The sequence below is a fragment of the Aspergillus ochraceoroseus genome (genome assembly GCF_002846915.1).
Source record: "Aspergillus ochraceoroseus IBT 24754 chromosome Unknown P175scaffold_1, whole genome shotgun sequence".
NCBI lineage: Eukaryota > Fungi > Ascomycota > Eurotiomycetes > Eurotiales > Aspergillaceae > Aspergillus > Aspergillus ochraceoroseus.
Genome location: NW_024468476.1, coordinates 2517552 through 2536222, shown reverse-complemented (window position 1 = coordinate 2536222; position 18671 = coordinate 2517552). Strand labels below are relative to the sequence as shown.

The window sequence follows — 18671 nt, the reverse complement described above, 5'->3', positions numbered from 1 at the left end:
GGAATTTCCGATCGGTCAATCGGAGTTAAGTGCAAGACGGAGTACTATTATATTCCTCCGCAACTGTGAGGCTGTTGAGCAGCGCACTATGGCTGCTGTTCTGCTCTGTCCTAACCCTCGAGGAATTCGCAACCCCCCCCAACCCTTCCATCCTCCAATGTCTCGTGGGCATGGGCACCACTTTGAAGATGCTGCGCTGCGCGATGGGACACCATGGAAGACAAGATATGGGCATCCCTCATAACATTAGGAATCATCTCGCGAACTGTTTACCCAATCTAGGATACGGAGGCGCTTAAGTGGAGCATTTTTAGCTTCTAGGGGTTTATCCTCTGGCTGAATTCTGTAGAGGGGTGGAAGATACCTAGGGGTGCATAAATACTTGCCATCAGCATGCTTCGTCTTGTTGTTCATTGATTAAAGCATCCCCGTCTTTCGAAATGTCTTCACCCCAAAACCAATACGGCGCCTATGTGCCATCTAGAGTGGCGGCAATTATTGGATCGGTTATTTTTCTGATTCTAGCAGCCCTTCACTTGTGGAGGATTCTCGCGTCTCGCAAATGGTTTGGTTTTGCTATTGTCGTTGGTGGACTTTGTATGTATCATATCCTCACTGGATAGCTGAGATCTCTTCTGCTAACAATTCACCTCCTAACAACAACAGTCGAAGTCATAGGTCTTGCAGCACGAGCCTACGCTAACAATCACGTCTCCGAAAGGACCCCCTTCATCATCCAAATTCTCCTCATTCTCCTGGCACCCATTCTCTTCGCCGCTGCCGTCTACATGTTCCTGGGCCGGTTGATCCGCGCATCAGGCCAGCCCAAGCTCTCATTTATTCGCATCAACTGGCTGACCAAGATCTTCGTGGCCGGGGACATCTTATGTTTCTTGATCCAGGCCGCTGGGGCATCGAAACTGGTCAACGCAAAGACACCAAGCGATCTGTCCACGGCCCAAAACATCATTCTCACCGGTCTCGGACTCCAAGTGTTCTTCTTCTTCATCTTTGCCCTTTGCGCCGTCATCTTCCATCTTCGCATCTCCTCATCCCAATATGCCAAGCTTGTGGACCCGACGTTGCGCCTGGGCGTGATGCTTGCGTCGCTCTATATCTGCAGTGCTCTGATCACGGTCCGAAATATCTATCGTCTGGTCGAGTACAAGAGTGGAAGCAAGGGCTACCTTCAGGAACATGAATGGCCTACTTATGGGCTGGATGTTATTCTCATGGGGGTTATTATGGTTATCACTTTGTTTTGGTATTCCGCTAACACCGACGGCTCGCAAGATGAAGGAGGGAGTTTATACCCATTGGTGCCACAGGATGACCGTGTATGAATGTTTTTATCCATGTATATCAAAAGAAAGAACCCAATCCCTTTCCGTTTTCTACTACTCACTTCCTCTTGTAACCACTGAACCCATACCAGACCCTGCCCTAGCTCCCAATCTCAGAAATCCTCCGAGTAATACACCACCGTCTTTATCAAAGATCAGTACTTAGGGTTTGGGTAGTTAGTTTACTACTAAGAACACATCTGACAGCTTCCCAAGTCTTAGCTAGATAACTAGTGTCATTGCTTAACTAACTAACTAATAGGTCCCCACCACGGATATCAATCAGCAATGACAGGACCACCTTCCACAACATCATCATCATCATCATCATCATCCTCTTAATTTTAGTTCCCCTAATTTTATTATTAAAATGGCCGCCGGCACTATGCGCGCAATTGGTATGGACATAATTCAACCCCTCCATCTTTCAAAGCCAGATGACGCCAACCTACTAACACACTCACTAGCCATCAAGGGTGGTAAAGGCCCCGCGGAGGCCCTCTTCATCGATACAATCCCCATCCCTACCATTAGCGCACGCCAAGCTCTCGTGAAAGTAAAAGCCTTTGGATTGAACCGGATGGACCTCCTCGAGCGAGAGGGCAAATATCCGACTCCTCCACAGGCGCCGAACACCATGGGCGTGGAGTTCTCGGGGACAGTCGAGGCTTTGGGAGAGGCGTGTACGGGGGAGGTTAAACTTGGGGATGAGGTTTTCGGTTTAGCTTATGGGGGTGAGTATCCCCCCTCTCCCTTCCTTCCTTCCTTCCTTCCTTCCTTCCTTCCTTCCTTCCTTCCTTACACCCCCCCTTTTCGTCGCGAGGTGGAGGAGGAAGGAGGGGGATTTGGTCTGTAGGAAATGGTGGGGCTGAGCCGTGTTTTTAGGTGCTTATGCGGAATATATCGCCGTATCAACGGGCATGCTCATTCATAAACCGACCGAGGTATCGTGGGAAGAAGCTGCAGGGATTCCAGAGGTCCGTCTATATCTATCCACCATCGCTTGAGTTTCCACCGATCTAATGAATGAATGAATGAATGAATGAATGAATGAATGGTGCATTAAGACCTGGATCACAGCCACTCAAGCCCTGTACCTCGTTGGCGGCTTCCAACCCGGCAACTCTGTTCTATGGCACGCCGGGGCCTCCTCGGTCTCGATATCCGGCATCCAACTGGCGAAAGCGGCCGGCGCGAGCGCAATCTACGTGACCGCGGGGTCGGACGAAAAGGTGGCTTTCTGTGTGGAGAAGCTCGGCGCCACCGCTGGATTCAACTACAGGACGCAAGACTGGTGCGCCGAGCTGCTCAAGGCAACGGACCACCGCGGAGTGGACGTGATCATTGATTATATTGGTGCTGGGTACTTCCAGTCGAACCTGAATGCCGCCGCCCAGGACGGACGCATCGTCAACTTGGCTTTCTTGGGCGGAGTCAAATTACCGGAGGGAGTGGATATCTCGCCGTTCCTGCGGAAGCGTGTTCGCTATGAGGGGAGTACCTTGCGGAGTAGGGATGAGGGGTATCAGCAGAAATTGCGCGATATGGTGGTTGAGAATGCGCTGCCGCGGTTGGTGACGGGTGAGTTTAAGGTGTTGGTGGAGAAGGTGTTTCCGTTTGAGAGCATTACAGAAGCCCATCAGTTGTTGGAGAGTAATCAGACAAAGGGAAAGATCATTTGTACTGTTTAGTTTTTCTTTGTCTTCGTTTATGATAACAATGATAATAATACCACCATAATCTCTATCTATAGAGCTACAGGTAGAATCATCTGCTTTTTTTTCGTTAATTTGTTCATCTATCCATATTGTATCCATATCCGCTATATATATTCAACATTGAGTTGTTTTTTTTTGGTGTGGCCAGCACACACACACACACACACACACAAAATTTACAAAATAACCTTGTGGTCAGCAGGCTTCTCCTCCTCCTCACCGAAAATGTTAATGTTCCAGCGAGGCTTGTTAGCCACGTAGGGGGTGTTGTAACGACGGCGGTTCTGGCCCAGAGCAGAGACCTTGGCGATCTCAGCGGAAGTGAGCTCGACTTCCTGGAAGTTCTCGGCAATACGGGACGCAGTCACCGACTTGGGGATGACTGAGTGGCCGCCCTCCTGGGACCAGTTGAGGATGACCTGGGCGGGGCTGACGGTCTTTCCGAGGCGCTGGGAGGCTTCCTCGGCGACGGCCTTGATCTCGGGGTGGGTGACGAGGAGGGGGACGCCAACCATGTTGTTACCGAAGGCCTACACATTGATTAGTTAGTTTCGCGTCTCTTCTCGGTTCATCTCAGTTCTCCTCGTTTATTTCTATGTGGATGAAAATAGAGACTAAGAGAGGGTAACGTACGGAGTAGGCAGTAACGTGGATACCCTTCTCCTGGCAGAACTTGATCAAGTCATTGCTCTGCAGGGAAGGATGGCGTTCGATTTGGTTAGCAGCGGGGACGACACCGGTGGCCTTGATGAGAGCCTCGAGGTGGGGGATGGTGTGGTTGGAAACACCGACGGCGCGGGCCTTGGACTTGGGAAGCTGGGTCATGGCCTTCCAGGTGTCGACGATGGAGATGTTGCCGTCAATGCTGCAGTCGCCGCCCTCGACAGTGCTGCCTTCAACGAGAGGGAAGTAATTGGGGCCAGTCTTGAAGGCGACGGGCCAGTGGACAAGGTACAGCTGTTACATTTTAGTTAGGTTGGTGTGGTGTACAGCAAGAGAAAAAGACCTACGTCGAGATACTCGAGCTCAAGCTCAGCGAGACATTCGTCCAGGGACTTCTCAACGACTTCGGGAGCATGTTGGCTGTTCCACAGCTTGGAGGTCTGCACAATATTAGAAACTGGGGTTTAGCAGTGTGGTCGAGAAAAGGGGACGTACGATGAACAGGTCTTCACGCTTGAGGCCGGGGATGTCGGCAAAGGCGCGCTTGATACCAGTAGCAACCTCACGCTGGTTCTGGTAGCTGGCTGACGTTTAGTATCAACCGAAGAGCTTAAGGAAACGGCTGTAAAGACGGAAGGAAACCTACATCGTAGCCAGATCCTAGGAAAGTTAGTCAAAAGAAAAGCTTAAAGAGTTCGAGAGGAAGGAAGAGCGTACCAAATGACGGTATCCAGCCTTCAGAGCCTGGTAAACAGCCTCACCGACCTGGCCGGGAGCAGACTGCCAGGTACCGAAACCCAGTTGACTGCAATTGAATTAGTGGGGTTCCAATTGCTTAGGATCAGGGCCTTGAGACGCACGGGATCTGGGCACCAGTGTTGAGAGTAACCTTCTTTCCGAGAGACATGGTGATGGATGGGAAAATAAGGGATGATGGGAACGAGGGAGAGAGCAGAGTGAGTTGATGAAAAAGAAGAGAGAAGAGGAGGAAGAAAATGGAGGAGGGGAAGGCAATAAAAAGGGCGCTGGAGTGGAGCTGCTCCGGTGGGGGATCAAGACAGGAATGACGATGAAATTTAAGAATCTGATGGTTAACTATTAGTACCGGGATCCAATGCCTCATTTCATGAATATGTACGTCCTCTATATTCTGACCTAACTATATAGTAATTTCTCCCGTACTTCATTCCTTCCTTCGGTATAGGAGGAGGAAACGGACGGACTTGGGAGGGGTTTTCCCCCTCCAGCAAGAAACCCTCCCACAAGCCACGACTGCAGCACATTCTGTAGCTGGACTTGAGATCCAGTATAAAAGCATCTACTTGACTCCTTCCATTGGTATATCAAGTAGGTTTGATTAAAACTACTGTAGAGTAGACATGCACGTCTTCAATGCCAGTCATAAAGAAGTCGGAATGATGTCACTCGGCAGACATTCCTCAGCGGGGAATCTGGTAATACCAATACAAAATTGCATACAGCACATCCCAAACAGGAAAACTCCCGGATCTTTTCAACAACACCCACCCAGATGAGGTCGAGTTTCTCTTCCCCTCGTCTCCCCCCGGATAATTTCCCAGATCAGTTCGGGTCCAATCGAATTCTCAGGTGGATTTCCCATGGCCAGTCGATTCAGAGGTAATGACGTGGCAGTTCAACATGCATATACCTAGTTATAACCCGGGGCATTTGTCTAGCCGTCGAAAGCATCCCGACTCATAAGAGTATTTCTAGCACTGAGTTGACATGTTACTGAAGTATTCATCAAATTAGCCTCTCATGATGGTACTAACCCCACTGATGAACAGGATGGTTGGTATACCCATTTCCATTATGAAAATGACAAACATATTTCGGCAGAAGAAGCAATTCAAGTCAAGAAGCGCTTTACAAGGAACATACACGATATCAGCCTTGAGATGGCTCAAACTGGGTCCCGTCTCCCATTCATTGACAATAATTGCATGGCCTCCGATCAAAACAAGGTGATTAGAGGGGTAAAAGAAACATCCACATCCAGTGAATTAGATGGCACAGTTAATTGCCTTCTTGGATTTATTCCTGTATCATTCCAGCTTCATCAAAAACAACCCATCCTTACCACAAAGAGATTCTTTTACAGTGAACTTGTAAATCCAAAAAAATGGTGAAGAAGGGTGACAAGAAGAAGAATCGCAAATCCGGCCTTGTAAGAGAAGAACCGGAAACGCCTTTAGAGTGGGATCCTAGCGAAACTGAGATTGTTGAGCCTGCTCCTGTCTGTGAACCTGACGTTGAAGAATGCATTCAGCCCGAAACTAGGTAAGGCCTACCATGCTTTCCCGAATGATGAACATCCGGCGCTAATTAGACGCATTTGATATAGTCCGTACGAAGGTCAAGCTGTCACCGTCTTGATCGGAGCCGGTGAAAAGGCATACACAATTTCGAGAAGTCTTGTAGACCAAGTTCCAACCTTGCAGCCTTTGATCCAGGACCTCTCGTGTCAATTAAACCCCGATGAATGGGGCGGGGTCTGTAATAACAAATCGTCAATACTCCGACTCGCCGATGTGGACGAAAAAGTTGCGCACACGCTACTTCATTATTTGTACACGGGCCAGTTCGAAATACTACAGCAGGTATTGCCAGTTTGGACCTCAAAGAGGGCTGCAGAGTACACCCGATGCGTCCTCGCTTATCGTGCAGCGGTGACTTACAAACTTGGTGGACTGGAGGAACACGCGAAGAGATATATCGAGACGTTCGACGAGCACACTTCAATTTTTGAAGTAATTCCGCTTGCTCGGGAAATCTTTCCTCATATTTCAGAGCATAGTTGGTTTTCGCGATATCTAAGCCTCAAAATCATGAACTCTTTTCTTGTGGATGAAGGTATCTTCACGAATGAAGCATACCTGTCGGATTTTGGCAAAAACTCAGAATTCGACAGATTTCTCTTTAAAACAATGCAGGAGGCGTATGAAATGAAAGTGGCACGGTTGCAGCGCCAGCTAGCGGAGAGGAATCCGCCTATAAATTCTACTGATGGTGTTGTGGAGAGCCCTCGTTGCGAAGAACCAATTCCTGAGCCAACTGAACAGGGGAAGGAAGAACAAGTGGAACATCCACTCTCTGCCAGAATGAGAAATGCCATGGCCTGGAGAGGAAGAAGAAGCAGAATTCCCGACCCCGAGTTCGAGCGCGGTTTTGAAGAATACACAGGGCCGGTTGATATTGATTATTGATGCTCTTTACTCTTCAGGTGCTCCTCGCTACCAAACTCGGCTTACTAAAAAGTGTTCACACACTCCACTAGCTGACATCACATATATTTACTAGTAAGTTAGTTAAGTTATGGTAGTATTTGCTTAGTGAGCAAAGTCAAGGAAGGGTCCAAAGTCACCAGGATTAGAACTAGCCTCTGTGATAAAGTGCGGGCTTGCGGACTAGACGCCAGATAATCTATGGATGTTAGTATGTTATACCTTTAGTGCGGCTGCGTATATTTTTAGAACTGCCAGGCATCAATTAAACATGTGGAAATGCTTATGTAGGGAAAAAATCTAGCCAAATATAGATATATACAAGCTATTGTGATTCGTGACTGGGAGTGTAGCTACCTAATTTCTTCGCACAGATGCTGGTGCGGAAACCAGTTTAAACTCTAGGACCCACCTCGATAGCTGCCTGGCTAGATTCGGAATCCAACGACTACCCTAGATAAGTAATTCATCACCACTTGCAGTCAAATTGAACATCAACCCGACAGCGAACCCCGAGCCAGATTAAATCCGATTAATCTCATTGGATGAGGCTCAGTCCAAATCCAGCATGGTGTGTGGCACTCCCCACTCCCTGTCTACATCCGGTTAAAAGCATGTAGATCGGCAGTCTCCACAGTGGAGTCGGCATCCACGCCAGAGAGTCAGTGTAGATTCTGATTGGACTTTAGTCGAAACTAAACAGTTGGCGTTATCACCATTCGCCCCTGAAGGATCCACTGTCCCATTTTCTTTTACTATTTCTTTTTATCAAAAAGGGTCAAGTTTCGTGTACATACATACTGTAGATGTATACTTATCTACCTACTACTAGGTGCTGAGTACATACGTAAGTGCTGCTTTTTATATATATATATATATATAGATAGATAGATGATGTTGCTTTCTGCTCTCCATAGAAATCGAATGCGAGAAAAATTATATTAGATAGAGAGAGATATTTATAACCAACACAAGCCTGATAAATCATAACTTCCTCTAACCCCCCAAACTGGGTTAGCAACTGAGTGACGGCGTACTACATCTATGTATCACTGATTGTGATCTCTCTTCTTTCTTTGCTTCCCTCTTCTCTCTCGTTCTCTCCCTCATTCTTCCCGGTACTCCTGTCGCTCGTTCCATCTCCTTTCGTCCCCCCATTTGCTTTCAACCTCGCCCAAGCTGGCGAAACGGTTCGTCCCCCTGTCCAGGAGGCGGCTGCTCCGCTGGCCTGCCCCCCGAGAAACTGGATTGGGATTTCTAGCCTTGCTGGCCATCCTGGGAATGTTCATTTTCTACGGCAGTGGTTCGTTTCTTGATGGACTTAAGCAAGGTATGTAAAGAAATTTTTTTTTTTTTTTTGGAGTTTTCCTGATCTGACGGGTTAGAAGAATCGCTCCATGACCAAGTAATCCGCCAACTCGCCGAGCTCACAGAAGCATACGTCAACACCAGCGAAGTCGGCCTCATATTAGCAACTACACAATCGGAAGACTTGACTTGGCTTTTGGAATATTGCAACGAGCAGTAAATCTCTTTTCACCCATGCATGATATTGGGTTTAAAGGAAGTGGCTGCTGATTTTGGGATAGTGGCGCCGAAACAACACCGTTTATCTACACTACCGACCCCGACCCCGACCCCGATCTCCGCCTCCTCATCCCGCGCACAATTCGTGGCCGCGAAGCTGCCGCCTACCTTTCCTTCATCGTCGACTATTACGACAAACTCCCGCCTTACTCCATCTTTATCCACTCCAACGTGAACCAATGGCACAACGACCTTTTCGGCCCATTGACGAGCACCGCGCTGCGCAATCTCCGCCTCGACGCTGTTGACGCCAAGGGTTACGTCAACCTGCGGTGTAAACATGACCCTGGTTGCCCGACCAGTGTCCATCCCTGGAGCCCATCACAGGTCGATATTGAAGGCAACGACATTCGTGCGTTCTTCCCCGAGGTTTACCAGGCCATCCTGAATGTGGGGCCGGAGAAGGTCCCTGACCATATCGGCAACGTATGCTGTGGCCAATTTGCCGTGAGTCGCGAGCGCATTCGCCAGCGACCACGCGCCGACTACGAGCGCATGCTGAAATGGGCTGCGGAGACGGACCGCACGGACAGTTTCGGCGTTGGTTGGGTATACGAAAAGATCTGGCACATCATTTTCGGCATGGACGATATCTAGTATGTTCATTCATTCATTCTTTTTTTTTTCTCCCCGCAACCACAACAGCTAACTGGAGTAGCTGCCCCGGATACGAGCAATGCCGCTGCGACGTTTACGGATGGTGCGGACCACTGGCGGGAACAGGCAAAACACTGCAGGCAGTGCGCGCGCCGTCTCGCTTGTCTTCCACATAATACAGCTACCTCATATTAGATGATTGATGTGAAATACCCTCCTCCCCTTTTCTTTTCATTTTCTTTTCTCACTTTTGTCTCTTGTGTGGGGAAATACCCACCGCATGGTGTTTCGTTTCAACATGCTGTGACCTTGCCTGCATTACACATACACTTTGTTATCATTTATCCAGGTGATGATGATGATTTGGATAGCGCTGATGTTAATACCTCCCCCCCCCCCCCCCCCCAAGGCCGTTTTCATAGTCAACCATTCTAAATATCTACTATGGCCTTTACAGATGACACTATGTACAGTGCAGTGTGTCTAGTCCTAGTACCAAATATCACACAGAACATTTCACCCACCTTACACAAACCAGGCCCTCAAGTCCTTCCATCTCCAGGACAGAAGAGCGGAGAATATGAAGCACAATCACTATTGATCACCCTCTGATGCACCGCTGGAACTGCCCCCGCATCTAGCTCAAACACTCCCGTTTCGCGCTGCCTCTGCGTCGCTGCCGTCCCAGGCGCCCCCGACGGCGCCTCATGCACATCCGCGCTATCTAGCATCGGCATATCCGACTCGGATAGTCGACGAGGTCCGCGGGACGGTCGTCCTGACGCGGGGATATCGCCTAGGAAGGGAGAAGCCGCCTTATCTTCGGTATTCGTATTCGCACCGGATGTAGTTCCCGGAGTCAAAGAAGCAGGAAGCAGTATGGATGTGCGAGTCGTAATTGAGCCTAGTGCCAATGAGCATCTTATGAGTGCGCGATGGGGATAGGAAAAACGAAATATGGTATCAGACTTTTGGAGACGCATTTGCGTGGAATAATTGTCTTTGTACCCTGGATTGGTAGAGTCCCTGGTCCTGCTGCTGCTGCTGCTGCTGCCGAGCTATCTGGTGATATAGTGAAACTACAACTAGATTTCCGTTCCTTGGATTCGTGCTGCTTTTCTTCGTCTCCACCCGGTCCGATTGGTCTCGCTGCGGCTATGGTAGAGAAAGATAGCTGCTGCGTTTGTTTTTGGTTTCTTCGTCGGAAATACAGCCAGAGAAGGAGGAGAGCGATGAGTGCGCTGACTATAAGCCCGATTACGATTCCTGCAATAGCGCCACCACTGAGATCAGAGCTGTCTTCGATTAATGCCGATGACGAAGTAGCCGACGGTGTTGAACAAATGAGCGAACTCTGGAAAATGGTGTCGCCACGGTTGAGGAGCGACTCTATCGCAGAGCATGCAGCCGAACCCGTTGTCACGATATCTGATATTTTGCGGACGAACTTCAGATCATCGAATGAGAGGCTGATGATGTATATTTCTTCGTCAGCTCCCCCAACCCTTCGTAACGAAACCAACCAACCCAATAAGCCATCTCCAATACCTAGCAAGGAAAACGAACATACGTATTAAACCCGCCTTTCAAATGTAATCCCCCACCAACGCTCTCCAAAGCAGCCAGGGATAAATCCAACAGTGCCGAATTATCCACGATAGTCAAATCCCCGCCCAAGCGCCGTAACCCGGCCATGCCCAGCTGGTTGAGATTTGCATTATCCTTAGCTGTGACATCTCCCCTGACGGTCTCGAGACGCGGAAGATCCAGCGAATCCAAGCTCTGCGTTCCCTGGACGGCAAAATCGCCGCGGATGGCCTCGACATTGTCGAGGTGGATTGTGCCGCTGGCGGCGGCGTCAATCCTGAGGGTTCCCCGGATGTCTCTGCAGTCAGAGTAGCGCTCTGCATCGGCTTGGTTGGAGATGGTGATATCGTCGGAACCTGCCTCGTCCATCCGTTGGTTAGTTCCGCTTCCTGCGCTTCTGGGATACGGGAGAGTGAGACCGACACGATTGCCCTGCTGCGACCGGCTGTGCAGCGGCCAAAAGGGCGGAAAGGTAAAGCAGTCGGGGTACCATTTATACCATGCCATGTGTTGACTTTGTGGAGAGTAGTCCGTATGCTACTTGGTACTGCGGAGGGTAAAGTTGACGACCCAACATGACAGGAGTTGTTGCGCTTCTGATACGATTCTCCCGTTTCTCTTATTACTCTGGGAAGAGGAGCTAAGAACCTTGGCTGTTTCGGGGTATTTGCTGATTCTTACTCTTACTCTGCTCTATGTACATACCTACCTTGTGATACTAACCTGACCCGCTCTTACAAGAATCCAGTAACCTAGCAGGTGATCAGCAGGGGATACATCAAAGCTCTCTGCTTGTTATGAATGCACAATATGATATCTTCGCCAGGTTCATATTCCATCCTATGTGGTTTCTGCTGTATTACCTCCGGAGTCTGGCTCCTATATATACTATCGGATATTCACGTGCCATCACAAGCAACGACAGTTGCTTAGCATGAATGGGCGATGAGCACGAGATGCAGAGCCGAGGTATTTCTGTAGTAATTTGAAGCTATGGACTTGAAACATACATCAGTATCATCCTGTAGGCGTTTATGTTATGACAACGACTGCCAATTCGGACAACGTTGAAGTCATGATTCTAATGTTTCTCGATACATATATAAGATGGGACCCCCAACTCTGCACAAATCCAGGGTACCATACTCATAATGGCTGGATCTTGGGAAAGAGGGAAAAGACGGTTAACCATACTGTTGTCTGGACATACACAGTGCCATAGCTTTGGCTCTAGTCTTTCATACTGCATATCCTGATGAGAAACACAATCAACATAAAACGACATTGGATACAATAAGAATCATGTCATGTATAGCCTCAAAAGAAATAATCTCCATCTTATACAATAGGTATTCATAGGATAGGGGGACCGGATTTCAGGATAAACCAATAAATTCAACAAGAGAAAACTGTTGAGCCACGGACAACTCGTCCGTACTCCACTCCCTTCGAAAAAGAGTCTGGCCCAAGAATTATCCTCGCTTCTGCCGTGGATCCCGCGACATTCTCTACCTATCAGGCGAGTTGGAAAACGGGGACAGTGCAGGAACAGAATTGTCAGAACTCTCTTTGTCTCAATCTTGACTGCATTGAGCCGATCTGGCGTTGGACGCTTTTTAGGGTTATTTTGGCTCGTCGTTTGGGTCCGAATACGACGTCCCTTTGCTTGGTTTTTTTTTTTTTTTTTTTTTTTTTCTTCTTTAAATATCGAAAAGATCAATCCCATTGGAATCCTCCTTTTTTTTTCCCCCCTATTTCACGGCCCCTTGATTGACTCTTTGGTGTGTTTTCTCCCTTTCCTCAACTGCTTGTCCTATACAACACCCATCGAGAACATCATGGGTGGAAATTCATCCCCTAGAGTAGGGGAGCAAAAGGTACGATCCCCCCCTCCCCTCTTGCCAGGGAGATTCGAGACTGATCAAAAACTATCTAGAAGAATGAAGAAATCACCCTCAAGACCATCAAAGATGCCATCCCTCCCTCCTGCTTCGAACGTTCCCTCCTCATCTCCACGGCCTACGTGATCCGCGACTGCATCTACGCCGCCACTTTGTTCTATCTGGCTCTGAAAATCGACCTGATTCCCTCACAAGCTCTTCGTGTTCTGGCCTGGATTGTCTACGGATTCTTCCAGGGCTGCGTGGGAACCGGAATCTGGATCCTCGCCCATGAATGTGGCCACGGCGCTTTCTCTCCCTTCCCGCTCTGGAACGACTTCATGGGATGGGTGATGCACTCTGCTCTCCTCGTCCCTTATTTCTCCTGGAAGATCACCCATGCCAGACACCACCGCTACACCAACAACAAGCAGAGGGATACGGCGTTCGTTCCCCGCACCGAGAAGGAAGCCGCAGATTCCCCCAACTACCTTCCCGCATGGCTCGAGATGCTGGAGGATACCCCCATCTACTCCTGCCTGAGTCTGTTGGCCCACCAGCTGGGTGGATGGCAGCTCTACCTCCTGTGCTACGTGACCTCGGGCCCCAAGAGCCGTCCGATCCAGGCGAAGAACACCAGCCGCTTCCAAACCCAGAGCCACTTCGACCCTACCAGCTCTCTCTTCACCCCCTCGCAGCGCATCCTGATCGTGATCTCGGACATTGGTCTCCTCCTCACCGGTGCAGCGATCTACTATCTCGGCCAGCAGGTTGGTCTCCTCAAGACTTTCCTCCTCTACTTTGTTCCCTATTTCTGGGTCCACCACTGGCTTGGTAAGTAGCGACGCAACCCCCTTTCCCTTCAATGGCAATCCTAATCTCGCTTAAAATCAAGTCGCCATCACCTACCTCCACCACACCCACCCCACAGTCCCCCACTTTGACGACGAAACCTGGACTTTCACCAAGGGTGCCTTGTCCACCGTGGACCGCGACTTTGGCTTCATCGGCCGTCATTTCTTCCACCATATCATCGAGCACCACGTGGTCCACCATCTTTTCCCGCGCATCCCCTTCTACCGCGCCGAGGAAGCCACCGATGCAATCATCCCTGTGCTCGGCGACCAGTACCATCACGATGGCACGAACTTCCTCAAGTCCCTCGTGCAAACCTATTTCTCGTGCGCTTATGTGGTCGACAACAACAAGGACGGTATCTTTCACTGGGCACTCCCGGCCAAGGTTGCCGCTGCTGCGGAGTAAAAAAAAAAAAAAAAAAAAAAAAAAAAACCAGTTAATGCATGTTGACTACTTACTACCTATGCAATGCAAATATATCTATCTGATCTGATCTGAGACAGATGGGATATGTATGCATGATTTTTCCTCGCTGGGTATACATATACCTTTTTTTTTTTTTTTTTTTCTTCTTCTCTCTCAACTCTCAGAACCTGCCAGGAGGTTCGAGCAAATGTGGGGGGGAAAAAAAAAGGGGGATGTTCTGTTGGTTCTTTTCCTTGCACGTCGAGTTTCGGTGGTAATTGTTTTTCAATTGACCGGACACACCCACATACATACATACATACATACATACATACATGCACTATCAATAGATCTACATAGACGGTTTAATAATTGGAATTGCTCCATCTTTACCTGGAAGTTCCCTATGTTCTGCTACGTCTCCTGCAGTACGGAGTAGGTAGTTATTGATCGAGGTGTCCAAATGACCTGTCACAGGTTTGATTCGGCAGCAGCGCAAACTCGATCTTTCGGTTGGTTATTGGTATATACATATACGGATTGCTGGAGATTCAAAGAAAAGAAAAGAAAAATGTCATCTCGTTCATTGAATCCGAACCTGGAAGATGGAGGGAAGGTCTATTGATATTGATATTGATATTGATATTGATATTGATATTGATATTGACATTGACATTGACGTGAAAATGTGAACTGGGTGGTCATTAACTACATCGACTCGCCTCGAGTCGACTTTTGGTCTAAACACTGATCGTCTTGAAAACACTAGAGAGGTAATTAGCTTGATATGTGTGTGTGTGTGTGAGAGAGAGAGAGAAACGTACCCGAATCCACTGCCTCCCGTCGCCATGAGAGTGCCGGGCATTTGGGCCTGCCAGTGCACTTCCTTGACGGATTCCATGTAGTGCACGAACAAGAGCTGTGGAGGCACCTCCGATAGTCCTGCCTCGCGGTTTTCTTCCTCGTCCAGCTCCACCGCAAGATCCCACAGAGTAACGGTGTTATCGGCCGACCCGACCGCCACGACACTGTCGTCGGACGGATGCCACTCGATACTTGTGATAGGCTCCCGGTGGAAATCGAACGATGCCACGGGAGTTGCTTGGATCGGCGCCGAGGGCGCGGACGCGTTGGGCTTCCAGTGTCGCAGATCCCAGACGGCCCATTGACCGTCGTCGGCGCCCGTGGCGAGAAGGTGGAAGGTCTGGTTCGACCAGCTCATCACGTTGACGTCCGTGTTGGAGATCCGGACGTCCACGGCCGGTTTGCGCGACTTGGATCGCACATCCCACACCTTCACGGTTCCGTCGCTGCTCGCGGATGCAAACACGTTCTTCTCGTTCGGCGACCATTGGAGTTCTTCGACGGATGAGCTGTGGCCCGTGAATGCCCGCGTATCTGTCACCCATCCACCTCCTTCGGTGCGTGTTGTCACGTAGATGAGTCCGTCATTGTCACCGGTCAGCAGCTTGCCGAGAGGCTGAAGCGGGGACCAATCCAGCGCGTATCCTTCCGACTTGTGCATGCGAAGCGTCGACAGCGGCTTCGAGGCCGACGGCGGGAGCATCGTGCCAGGGACATCGAAGCTGGTGAGGTAGGGAGTGACATCGTGGATAACCACCTGCGAGTTTTCCAGCATGGTGGCGGTGATGGTTTGAGGCGGCTTGGAGTAATCGCCAGATTGGGACGGGGTTTGGTGGGCGCGAATCCGGTTGGTCGTGGAACCTAGGGGGATGCTCTTGGACTCGAGGATTGCTTCCCCACCCTCGTCGTCGTCGTCGTCCGAATCACTCTCGGAGTCTGTCTCGTTCTCTCGCTCCATCTTGCCCAGACCACTCAGCTTGAGAACCATGAGCTCGTTCTCCTTGGACCGACGTCCTTCTGCCTGTGTTCCGGCAACGGCGTACACCGTTGCAGGGTATGTCTTGCGGTTATCGCCCAACGAGTCACGCACGATATCGAACGACAAGCAGGGCCACGGGGTGCTGAGGGGGTGTAGCATATCGTATGTCGACGGATCCGGCGACAGAACCTCTCCAGGGGCCAGTTTTGTGCGTCCCGGAATGAATGTCTGTTGGTCTACTTCCATTGCATCTGCTGTATTTCACGAACACTGTTAGGTCGGGCATCCAACCCATTGCAAGAGTGTCTGTCATTGAAAAGGGACATTTACACACCTTTCTCCTCTTCCTCGCGCTCAGCATCAGGGCGTCCATCGACCCCAGCCTCCAGGATCTCATCCTCGCTCTCGAATTCGTCCTCGAACTCATCCTCAAATTCCCCCACCTCGTCGGGAGGGGCTTCGGCGACCGGGCGCTCACCAGCCTTGAGAGCAGCGGTCTGCTCGTCGGAAGCGTCCGCAGATCTCTTGGACATTTTGGATAGGATTCACAGTCTCTGTCCCGGGGAACTGTCGACGAGCCAGTCGTACGGCAGGATGAGAAAGTCGGCAGAGCCTGGGGAGATTTTCCAACGATGAATTTCTTCTTTACGAACTTTTTTTTTTTTTTTTTTTTTTCCTTTTTTTTCTGGCCAAAAATTGGGGGGCAGCCGCTAAACCTATCGCGGACTAGTGCCGATCGTCCACCTGGAGCTGTGTTGTTGACCTCAGGCACGCAAGTCTCCTTCTCTCGCTCTCTCTCTCTCTCTCTCTCTCTCTCTCTCGCTTCGTCCAACTCGATTCACTCCTGCTCGATTGTTAATTCGGCTTTCAGGCCTGTTTCTTTTCTTGTCGTTTCTATCTTTTACGGACTGCGCTCCTGGTGTCGTCTCCCTACTCGACTATTTCGTTTTTGCCCCTGGTGAGATGACCCCCCGCCCGCGCCTGGTTTTCAGCTCACTTTGCTCTTCCTCAACTTAGCCCAACTTGGCCGCCAAACCCCCCCCCCGGAGACCGTCGTTATCATTCTATCCGCTAACAAATCAGTACTCCTAGATTTTACATACGCTCTTTAGCCCGAAATATTACCGCATCAGATGAGTCCCTGCATAGCTGTGTGATCCCACCTATCCTCGAATTCGGTTGGTTCAGGCATCCCCGCTCCACCTTGCCGCCGCAGGTTAACCATGTTTCCTCACAGCTTAGGCTACGTTGGACCTGTAATCCACCCAAAGGCTGCCCTGCAAACATGGAGATGCCACTGATTCCAGCCGCTGAGGCCCCCGAGGTTCCCTCAGAAGTGCCAGATCATGAACTTCCAGAGATCCCCGTCGCAAGCGTAGAGCCGGCGGCGCCCACCCATGCAGCAGATGAGACAGCCCTTCTTCCTTCTTCCAGCTATCACCACAATGGATACAGCAGCGATTCTCGGGCACACTATTCATCTCGTTCCGTCGAATACAACACTCCCACCCACGACTCCCACCCACAGGAATATCACTCACAACCGAGCTACTCCCCCTTGACGCAGCAGCCACAACACCCACCAACTTCGAGACCTGGCTCCGGCTTGTCGAACGGCCCGGGACAACATGGCCTTTCTCAGCCCACTCCAGACCTCACAGCGGCGCAGAAACCGTCTTCGCAACAGGCCAAGAACAGCGTGGTGATCAAGGTCGGCATGGTGGGAGACGCACAGATTGGAAAGACAAGTTTGATGGTTAAATATGTGGAAGGCAGTTGGGATGAGGACTATATCCAAACCCTGGGCGTCAACTTTATGGAGAAAACCATTTCGATTCGCAACACCGAAATCACCTTCTCGATCTGGGATCTGGGCGGTCAGCGCGAGTTTGTCAACATGCTGCCACTTGTGTGCAATGACGCTGTCGCAATCTTGTTCATGTTCGACCTGACCCGAAAGAGCACGCTAAATTCCATCAAGGAGTGGTACCGCCAAGGTCGGGGATTCAACAAGACAGCCATTCCCTTCCTAGTCGGCACCAAGTATGATCATTTTGTGAACTTTCCACGCGAGGACCAAGAGGAGATTTCGATTCAGGTACGACCCTTGCTTCCTATCAGTCGACACAAAACCTAATTCTTTTTTTTAGGCCAAGCGATTCGCCAAGGCGATGAAAGCTAGCTTAATCTTCAGCAGCACTAGTCACAGTATCAACGTTCAAAAGGTTTGACCTGTGTATCGATCTTGTGTCTTCTCTGCTAACATGAGACAGATCTTCAAGATCGTTTTAGCCAAGGCTTTCGACCTCAAGTGCACTATCCCCGAGATCGAGAACATCGGAGAGCCTCTGCTGCTCTATAAAAATGTGTAATAATTCCGACAAGCAGACGCAGGGTTACAATTACGCGCGTTAGGATGAAACGATGTTGACGATCGACTTTTCCCTTAGACCCTGGTTGAGATATGGTGGCCAGTTATTGAAACCTGGAATTGACTGTTGCCGGTCCTTGTATTGGTGTTGACCTTTTTCTTTTCCAACTCTTTCCTTTGTCCGTTTTCTGTCAAGCATTGGGATGCGTCTCGGATTCTTCATGTTCATTTATTTCCTTTCTTTTCTCTGTCTTAAATTCCCCAGATGTTGCCTTTTTCCTTACTTTCCTTCTCATTGCCGGAACAGGCTTAATGCCAGACTGATATTTCTTGACGATTTCCTTCTGTGAAGAGTTACGTTCTCAACCATTCTAATTCCACCCAGGTGCCGCAATTCGGAGTCTTGAAGCTGTAGATTTGCTCCATCTAGATGACGTTCTTGTTGACACGATGGTAGATAGCGTGGCCATCTGACGATCACTCACTCACTCAACCTCTACCAGTTTATCCTCCAGGAGCCCTCTACCAAGTACATATGAAGGAACAAAGAGAAATATAATGAAAGGTTACAAGA

General features: G+C 49.7%; 9 protein-coding genes across 9 annotated transcripts; 6 read left to right on the top strand and 3 right to left on the bottom strand.

The window, feature by feature from the left end:
• Window positions 1–440: 440 nt before the first annotated feature.
• Window positions 441–1343, top strand: P175DRAFT_0489619 (RTA1 domain-containing protein; the record flags this gene model as incomplete). Its single annotated transcript, XM_040895747.1, has 2 exons — window positions 441–597; window positions 667–1343. The coding sequence occupies 2 exons, from the start codon at window positions 441–443 to the stop codon at window positions 1341–1343; spliced, it is 834 nt and encodes a 277-aa protein (XP_040755896.1).
• Window positions 1344–1599: 256 nt separating this feature from the next.
• Window positions 1600–3034, top strand: P175DRAFT_0470661 (NAD(P)H-quinone oxidoreductase; the record flags this gene model as incomplete). Its single annotated transcript, XM_040895047.1, has 4 exons — window positions 1600–1741; window positions 1811–2077; window positions 2229–2320; window positions 2411–3034. Exons 1-4 carry the CDS (start codon window positions 1714–1716, stop codon window positions 3032–3034), a joined length of 1011 nt encoding a protein of 336 aa, XP_040755895.1. The 5' UTR covers window positions 1600–1713.
• A 9-nt stretch (window positions 3035–3043) lies between these two features.
• akr1 (putative aldehyde reductase (AKR1)) lies at window positions 3044–4679 on the bottom strand. The gene is made up of 7 exons (XM_040898753.1): window positions 4585–4679; window positions 4442–4529; window positions 4371–4384; window positions 4220–4304; window positions 4072–4164; window positions 3695–4018; window positions 3044–3591 (listed from the first exon to the last, which is right to left on the bottom strand). Exons 1-7 carry the CDS (start codon window positions 4629–4631, stop codon window positions 3238–3240), a joined length of 1005 nt encoding a protein of 334 aa, XP_040755894.1. The 5' UTR covers window positions 4632–4679; the 3' UTR covers window positions 3044–3237.
• Window positions 4680–5867: 1188 nt separating this feature from the next.
• P175DRAFT_0553788 (uncharacterized protein) lies at window positions 5868–7141 on the top strand (the record flags this gene model as incomplete). The annotated part of the gene is made up of 2 exons (XM_040900512.1): window positions 5868–6025; window positions 6090–7141. 2 exons carry the CDS (start codon window positions 5868–5870, stop codon window positions 6949–6951), a joined length of 1020 nt encoding a protein of 339 aa, XP_040755893.1. The 3' UTR covers window positions 6952–7141.
• Window positions 7142–8169: 1028 nt separating this feature from the next.
• Window positions 8170–9329, top strand: P175DRAFT_0429125 (DUF3431 domain-containing protein; the record flags this gene model as incomplete). Its single annotated transcript, XM_040893343.1, has 4 exons — window positions 8170–8299; window positions 8355–8493; window positions 8559–9152; window positions 9215–9329. Coding segments are annotated over 4 exons (978 nt in total), but the record flags the coding sequence as incomplete, so codon positions are not given.
• Window positions 9330–10701: 1372 nt separating this feature from the next.
• On the bottom strand, window positions 10702–11594 carry P175DRAFT_0470651 (putative GPI-anchored cell wall protein Pst1; the record flags this gene model as incomplete). Its single annotated transcript, XM_040895046.1, has 1 exon — window positions 10702–11594. The coding sequence occupies exon 1, from the start codon at window positions 11245–11247 to the stop codon at window positions 10702–10704; it is 546 nt and encodes a 181-aa protein (XP_040755891.1). The 5' UTR covers window positions 11248–11594.
• An 885-nt stretch (window positions 11595–12479) lies between these two features.
• P175DRAFT_0470649 (oleate delta-12 desaturase) lies at window positions 12480–13883 on the top strand (the record flags this gene model as incomplete). Its single annotated transcript, XM_040895045.1, has 3 exons — window positions 12480–12617; window positions 12677–13454; window positions 13516–13883. The coding sequence occupies exons 1-3, from the start codon at window positions 12579–12581 to the stop codon at window positions 13881–13883; spliced, it is 1185 nt and encodes a 394-aa protein (XP_040755890.1). The 5' UTR covers window positions 12480–12578.
• Window positions 13884–14623: 740 nt separating this feature from the next.
• P175DRAFT_0506143 (ribosome biosynthesis protein RRB1) lies at window positions 14624–16259 on the bottom strand (the record flags this gene model as incomplete). Its single annotated transcript, XM_040898169.1, has 3 exons — window positions 14624–14648; window positions 14708–15977; window positions 16061–16259. 3 exons carry the CDS (start codon window positions 16257–16259, stop codon window positions 14624–14626), a joined length of 1494 nt encoding a protein of 497 aa, XP_040755889.1.
• Window positions 16260–17011: 752 nt separating this feature from the next.
• Window positions 17012–18098, top strand: P175DRAFT_0489611 (uncharacterized protein; the record flags this gene model as incomplete). The annotated part of the gene is made up of 3 exons (XM_040895746.1): window positions 17012–17824; window positions 17877–17951; window positions 18000–18098. The coding sequence occupies 3 exons, from the start codon at window positions 17012–17014 to the stop codon at window positions 18096–18098; spliced, it is 987 nt and encodes a 328-aa protein (XP_040755888.1).
• Between the last annotated feature and the right edge of the window lie 573 nt (window positions 18099–18671).

Excerpts from the sequence above, each read along its gene's own strand:
- akr1 (XM_040898753.1), bottom strand. The coding sequence starts at position 4,631 with ATGTCTCTCGGAAAGAAGGTTACTCTCAACACTGGTGCCCAGATCCC. Across the intron at positions 4,165-4,219 it reads AGCGTGAAGACCTGTTCATC|ACCTCCAAGCTGTGGAACAG; the intron begins GTACGTCCCCTT and ends AATATTGTGCAG. Across the intron at positions 4,019-4,071 it reads TTGAGCTCGAGTATCTCGAC|CTGTACCTTGTCCACTGGCC; the intron begins GTAGGTCTTTTT and ends AAAATGTAACAG.